The 6,986-nt window shown below is 47.3% G+C and overlaps 3 protein-coding genes across 3 annotated transcripts; 2 read left to right on the top strand and 1 right to left on the bottom strand.

Annotated features, from left to right (window-relative positions):
• Window positions 1–1,099: 1,099 nt before the first annotated feature.
• Window positions 1,100–2,624, top strand: DEU56DRAFT_935978 (uncharacterized protein; the record flags this gene model as incomplete). Its single annotated transcript, XM_041358808.1, has 7 exons — window positions 1,100–1,172; window positions 1,235–1,353; window positions 1,410–1,571; window positions 1,639–1,714; window positions 1,767–1,898; window positions 1,947–2,131; window positions 2,186–2,624. 7 exons carry the CDS (start codon window positions 1,103–1,105, stop codon window positions 2,435–2,437), a joined length of 996 nt encoding a protein of 331 aa, XP_041201011.1. The 3' UTR covers window positions 2,438–2,624.
• On the bottom strand, window positions 2,540–3,720 carry DEU56DRAFT_843556 (uncharacterized protein). Its single transcript, XM_041355077.1, has 2 exons — window positions 3,531–3,720; window positions 2,540–3,482 (listed from the first exon to the last, which is right to left on the bottom strand). The coding sequence occupies exon 2, from the start codon at window positions 3,301–3,303 to the stop codon at window positions 2,776–2,778; it is 528 nt and encodes a 175-aa protein (XP_041201010.1). The 5' UTR covers window positions 3,304–3,482; window positions 3,531–3,720; the 3' UTR covers window positions 2,540–2,775.
• A 713-nt stretch (window positions 3,721–4,433) lies between these two features.
• Window positions 4,434–5,940, top strand: DEU56DRAFT_896569 (uncharacterized protein; the record flags this gene model as incomplete). Its single annotated transcript, XM_041356425.1, has 7 exons — window positions 4,434–4,503; window positions 4,563–4,681; window positions 4,732–4,893; window positions 4,959–5,034; window positions 5,091–5,222; window positions 5,271–5,455; window positions 5,508–5,940. The coding sequence occupies 7 exons, from the start codon at window positions 4,434–4,436 to the stop codon at window positions 5,757–5,759; spliced, it is 996 nt and encodes a 331-aa protein (XP_041201009.1). The 3' UTR covers window positions 5,760–5,940.
• Between the last annotated feature and the right edge of the window lie 1,046 nt (window positions 5,941–6,986).

Raw genomic sequence — 6,986 nt, 5'->3', positions numbered from 1 at the left:
TACTGCGCTTCGCAATCCAGGGGTGACTCCGGAGACAACTACGCCCGAATGCTTGCAAACTGGGTCGCTGCGTTCTTTGCACTGACAATTGCGACCAATTTGCTAAGTTCAGGTATGCCATTTTTCTGCCTGAGCGCGGTGCCGAGGCCCTGATTGTGTCCAGGACTACTGGTATATCGTATATATCGTATATGGATGACTGAATGCGATAGGCCTAGAGTTCGCGCTACGAAAGGCACTATGATGCCGATAATGCGCATGCTTATGGACACTGCTGTTTTGTACTTTATGGTGAGCTTCACGGCGTTAATTTGTTACGTCTGCTCAAACAATCGAGCAGTTGTCATGCTAGACATGGTGATTCCGCCCCAAACACCCACTGTCGACAAAAAAAAACTGAGCTTCGATTAACTAGGTCATGCCGATCGTCTCAATTGCCTTCTACATGGTGCTCATTCGCATCGCTAGAAAAAACTGTACTCGCCGCAGTTACTCGAACATCAATTTACCCAGAAGGTCAGCAAGCGAGGCGGGATAGGAAAGCCCGCGGCAATATACTGTGAAGCCTTTGCAGGTTCATATACCCCAATTTAATGATGGTAGCCCTGGGTACGGCAAAGCTAATGAAGACCAGGCGGAGACTGTGTGAAGGGCACCTTGAATTTAAAACATACGTATGTACGAGTATTTCCCTTCGCTCGGTTCTTGTTTCGGCCCTCCAGTGACATAGTGCACGACACAACCTATGGTGTGCGATACTAATGTCATTGCATCAAGTGCGAATTGGAGTGAACCGGCCAAACCCAATGCATATCATAGATTTGTATTTTTAAACCTCACTGATGATAAGAGCCATATTATCTGCTGTCACGGTGCAGCATACCGTAACTCATCTCCCATGGTCTGTCAGTGTCAACCACATCGTCCTGCTTCTACAGTGAAATGCTCATCACGAGATCCATCAGGTACCCACCCCTGACTGGCATGGATTGATGCGTACCCGAGTCCTGAGAAGATGACCGAAGTCGGTTTGCATATACATAATGATATTGCTGAAAGCATTCACCTTCGCACCGTGACATCTCCCAAACTGTAGGCATTGATGGCTTCAAGAGGTATTCCGCAGGATACGGGCGCTCTAATGTCAGCAGTGCTGGAAGGCATTTTATATGGTGAGTATCGCAATCATTAGGTTTGTACATCCATGCTCACCATGCGAGGGTAACTTCTCCAGGCTTTTCAGTACTCATGTTTATAGGTACCATCTGGGCTTTGGCCTACAAAAAGCGCATGCAGAACGTCAGTCGCCCAATCACCGTGGTGGCCATCCTGCTGTTGGTAGTGAGTACCGTGGTTAGTATCTGGCTCCTTACATGTGATGCCATCCGAGTCTGCTGACATTCCCCAAGCATATGGTCGTGACCATAATTCGTGTCGAAGATGGACTGGTGAAATATCGCGACACGTACCCAGGCGGGCCAGCAGCATATTTTGCAGACCTTACGCAACAAACGTATGTGATCAAGCATGCGTTATACATCTTGCAAACCCTACTTGCTGATGGCGTATTGGTGGGTTCATATTTTCTCTCCCAGTTTAGGACCTCTGGGCTTATAGAAGTGCTTTATCTGGTTAAAGACATATCGCTGCTATGTTGTTTGGCAATCTGTCCGGGTTATCATCCTACCAACGCTGCTATGGTGTAGTGTCGCAGGTCAGCGTGCAATGTCATTCAGGATACCGCTTGATCTCATGTTGGCTTGCAGTGACTGGAATTCATGCGGTCTATAGCGTTTCCCAAGCCAGTAGTAATCCCTTAGACGTCTTCGCCCCAGATCTTACGAAGTGGATCACGGCATTCTTTGCCTCGACTATCACAACTAACTTGTTGACTTCAGGTGAGCACATTTCCGCGAGCGTGGTATCAAGGCCCTAAACATGTCCAGGATTACTGGCATATCGCATCTGGATGATCGAACGTAATGTCTACAAAGCGCGTGCTACAATAGGTCCCATGATGCCAATAGTGCGCATGCTTGTGGATGCCGCTGTTTTGTACTCTGTGGTGCTCTTCAGTCTCTTAATCTGTTTCGTCTGCTCGAACAACGGAGAGTCTGTTTTGACGGACTTGGTGATTCTGCCGTTTATGTCTGTCACGAAAAAAGGCTGAGCTCTGATAAACTAGGTCGTGCCGATCATATCGATTACCTTCTACATGGTGCTTATCCGCATCGCAATCAACAGAAAAAATCACGATCACCTGTCGACAATCTCGGCTCTCCATAGAGGGACTACCGAAGGCAGGGAACAGGAAAACTTGCAGCAATACCCTATGAAGCCCTTGCAAGTCCATATATCCCAATTTACGCAGGACGACAGTACATCAGCTTACAGAGTAGGGAATGAAGACCGACAACCATCGAGATACAAGGCGTAGGATATGTAAAGGACACCTTGAATGCTATTGACTTCGCGTGTTTCTAATTTCACATGTCTTCGTGTTCTATTGTAGATATCGCACCTGTGGGTTCCCATGACACGTCTGGGACTACATGATGGAGAGAGTCGGGATCGTTGAGAGCAGGGTTATACGTACACATATAGATCATCTTCGCACCCAATGAAGAACGAATAAAACAACAATAGCACATGAAGGAATGAAATTGGGACTACGGGCAAATAATTGCACAGCAACCAAAAAAAGACAAACGAAACCACGCACCTCCCACCAACATGTCATGCCGCTCAAACGCAACGGAGGTTGTGACAGGAGGACTAGGATAACGGTACCAGAGTGAAGACCAACCACCGAATGCAAGGTGGGGTTTGTGTAAAAGGCATTTTTGAACATGTAGCCAACCTGAATTTGGCCTTAATATTTTGCACATCCCAGAGATTTGCTGCGCTTCTGGAAACCACGCTGAAAAAGAAAAAAAGATATCGGGAAAGAATGTCGGCAAAAAGAAAAGATCTCACACATTCAGCACCGTCTCGCGGCCTAAAATCACAATACAGAAAGGACTGAGTAAAAGAGCGTGGTGGCTCTTCAATATTCTCACCCATAGTGAGAGCGGAGATGGGGGATGCGTGCGTTTGTTCGTTACTGATGGGACGTGTTAGGTGCGTTTGAATGAAAGGGAGGCAAAGAGGGGTATGTGTCACAACGCGAACAAAAATGAATAGCATGTCATTAATGATTGAAACGGGAACGAAAGAAACGGGTACTACTGTCCAAAGGACACTCGTACAAAATAACAGGAAACTCATAAAAACGGACGAACAAAAGCACGCACCTCTCGTCATCACGTCATATTGTTCAAAACTTCAAATGCAACAGAAGTCGCGACGAGCGACAGGAGGACAATGCTAGCCGGGCCGAGTGGGTAGCGCACTCTGGAATATGGTGTTGTTGGTGTAGGAAGTATTGGGTAAGATGGGGCACACAGGTCCCAAGCATATGACGTAGATCAACCAACCAAGATCTGACAAAGGGAAGATGGTAACACAGTGATAAAAAACGTAACACGCACCAGCGCACTAAACAAAAAAAAACATGCACCACAACATCTCAGGCCGCTCATGTCCCCAGTGATGATGTCTATCATCCCCATATCATATCTGCGCCGCGCAGACCCAGGCTGCTTGTGATACTCCTGCTGATGCACTGAGGACTGACTCAATCGATGCAAGGGTGACTGAGAATGTGGTGGCAGTTGTTGTCTATTGTTGTGCAAAGGCTTTGTGCCTGATTACTAGTAGGTATTTTCTTGATCTCAACGGCCTTCCGAAAATCGAATGCGCACGCGCACGATTGGTCTTCCTGTTGAATTCCCAGATTCCGTCTGAGGATGCGGAAAGGCTTCGTCCCTGGCCCTGAATTGCCAGTCCGAGCAGGTCTCAGGCTGGAGTTATATATGTAGGTGTATTGTCTTGGCGCAGGAGATAGGCCACCGAAACCCGAGTCAAACTCGTGAAAGCGTTTGGAAAGTAATTGTGACATCAGCTGTGCAGGTTGCCCTGTAGGGATATCGGCTTCCACTGTGCCAAAGGTCTTGTGTCTCGTATTCCTTGCCAACTGATCAACTGGCGAAGGCAACATTGTATCAGTAATCAACACGGTGTCAATATCCTCATTCGCAGTCACAGGGAGGTCCATGTATCTCGGAGCGCGATAGATATTAAGTTATGTGCCATTTAGAGTCCACTCTGACCGAAACCACCTCCACCAGCTTATCCTCATAATACCGCGAGACGTCGCCACAAGTACCATATGATACCAAATCCCACCCCACCCTCTGGGAGGATCAATTGGTGCAATTCCGAGCCTGAGAAGAAGACTCAAGTCGTTTCTATCAGTATATATAACGATGCACATGAAACTGGTGAAGGTACCCACACCTTCGCACATCTCCCAACTGTAAGCCATTTTCACCATGGCTTCAAGAGGCATCCCGTTGGATGCTGGTGCGTTAATGTCAACAGTGCTAGAAGGCATTTTATACGGTGAGTATTGCAATGTGTTTGTCTCTCCCATGCCCACCAAGCGAGGGTCACCTCTCCAGGCTTTTCACTCCTCATGTTTATTGGTACCATCTGGGCTCTGACTTACAAACGTCGCATACGGGACGTCAATCGCCCAATCGCTGTGGTGGCCATCCTGCTGTTAATACTGAGTACCGCGGTTAGCTTTTCGCTTCTTACATCTGGCATCATCTACTGATATCCCCCAAGCACATGGTCGTGAATACTATTCGTACCGAAGATGGACTGGTGAAATATCGCGACACCTTCCAAGGCGGGCCAATGGCGTTCTTCGGAGACCTTACCCAACAAACGTTTGTGATCAAGCATGCGTTATATCTCTTGCAAACGCTTCTTGCTGATGGGGTAGTGGTGGGTTTACACATTTATCTACTAGCCGACAACCCTCTGTGCTTATTACAGCTATCTGCTAAAAGATCTACCGCTGTTATGTTGTTTGGAGATCCCTTTGGATGATCATCCTACCAAGCATAATGTGGTGCACCGTCGCAGGTTAGGGTCGTAATCATGCTCAGGAAGTTCTGCTCTCTGATCAAGTTGCCCCGAAGTGACTGGTGTTTTTGCAACCTACAATGTCTCACAGGACAGAAGTAACTCCGGAAACATCTTCGCCAAAGTGCTTGCACAGTGGATCACGGCATTCTTTGCCTCGACTATCGCAACCAATCTGTTGAGTTCAGGTAATCGCGTTCCCGTGAGCATGTTGTCGAGGCCCTGAATGTGTACAGGATTACTGGCATATCGTGTCTGGATGATCGAACGCAATGTCTCTACAATTCGCACTACGAAGGGCACAATGATGCCAATGGTGCGCGTGCTTGTGGATTCCGCTGGTTTATATTCTGTGGTGCTCTCCATCATACTAATATGTTTCGTCTGCTCGAACAACGGAGAGTCTGTTGTTGTGGACATGGTGATTCCGCCCTAAACACCCGTTATCGAAAACTGAGCTTTTGATCAACCAGGCCATGCCGATCATGTCAATCGCCTTCTACATGGTGCTTATTCGCCTCGCAATCAACAGAAACACTCGCAGTTACCACTCGACTTCCCCTAGAGCCACAACCGATGCCATGGAACAGGAACGCAGGCGACAGATTTGTATGGCGCCCTTGCAGGTCCACATATCCCAATGTACGCAGGATGATAGTACGTTGGCGTACAAAGTGGGGAATGAAGACCAACAACCATCGATATACAAGACAGAGTCTGTGTAAAGGGCGCCTACATGTAGTCAACTTGAATGCCATATATCTGTTTCCTAGAGATTGTGTTTACCCTTCTTCCAACTTACATAACCGCACACTTGCACTTATTTCTCGTTGTACCATCTTACCGCTTTCGCTTTCACTGTAGTTCTATTCCCCTGTAGCCACGAACTGACTGAAGTCTCTGAACATTTCGTTATCACAATTCCTCGTAGATACCGGACTGGTAGGTTATCGCCTGAAGTGATTATCGACGTCCGTAATACATGCAAATATGTTTATACAATCAAGTATCAGGATTTTCAATCATCAAAACAAAGCCCTCCTCTACGAGTCGGGGCTAGTTATTACATTAATTACGGAGACGCCCATATGTCCCCAAATTCACCCCAACTCACATCCCCAAAGTGGGCCTCCGAAACTCATATGTCAATTCACCCCAACTCACGCCGGTGAAAATATCCACAGTTATAAATTCACACCCTGACTTTCTCCGTACACTACCGAGGACTCATGGATCCACTGATGCCATTCCCGCTGCTTTTTCTCAAACTCTTCCTGAAGTTCGCCCCTCATCTCCTCGTCTTTGGCACGCATAGCGGCTTCCCTCGCAGGTTATGGATATCCTCTTTGTGGCGATCCGCTTGTTCGTCGAGAGCGCGCCTCAGCTCAGAGCGTGCAGCAGTCTTCTCGATGGGCTTGTGCTCGTTGACGATTTCCTGCTGAATGCGGAGCGTAATGACGGTGCCTCAGCGTATGGAATCAGAAATGAAGCTAGAAGACCGGTCATCAAGATTGGAGGCGGAGCCTGGAGAGGGTTCCTTGTAATGTGTAACCAAACTGAATGAGGCCCAAACACCAATTATTCTGCGCTTCCCCCAAGGACCTGTTTGTGCTTCTAATTCAACATGTATTCATGCTTGTGCACAGTTCTCACTGTCCTATCTTGCCGTTTCATTGTAGTTCTAGTCATATCCTGTCGCTGCAAAGTGACTTCGGGAGTGGGAAATGGTGAAAATATAGAGTTGCTGTGCCGTTATTAATGCTAATGGTGAGAGATGAAAGAACCATATTCTTATCTGATGCAAAGCTGGCAGATTGGAGGGTCACGGTGTTGTTGAATGTTGTTCAAGTTGTGCAAAGGTTTTAAACATGATGACATAAGATCTCCCACGATCGCTCACAGTCTACTATCCCGTACTAAAAACTCTCACTTCTTTTAGCAACCTTTGTTGT

Source organism: Suillus clintonianus, assembly GCF_016758775.1.
Source record: "Suillus clintonianus strain FC179 chromosome Unknown DEU56scaffold_193, whole genome shotgun sequence".
In the NCBI taxonomy this organism is placed as follows: domain Eukaryota; kingdom Fungi; phylum Basidiomycota; class Agaricomycetes; order Boletales; family Suillaceae; genus Suillus; species Suillus clintonianus.
The sequence above is the reverse complement of the archived record's forward strand: the minus strand, read 5'-3'. Positions and strand labels throughout refer to the sequence as shown.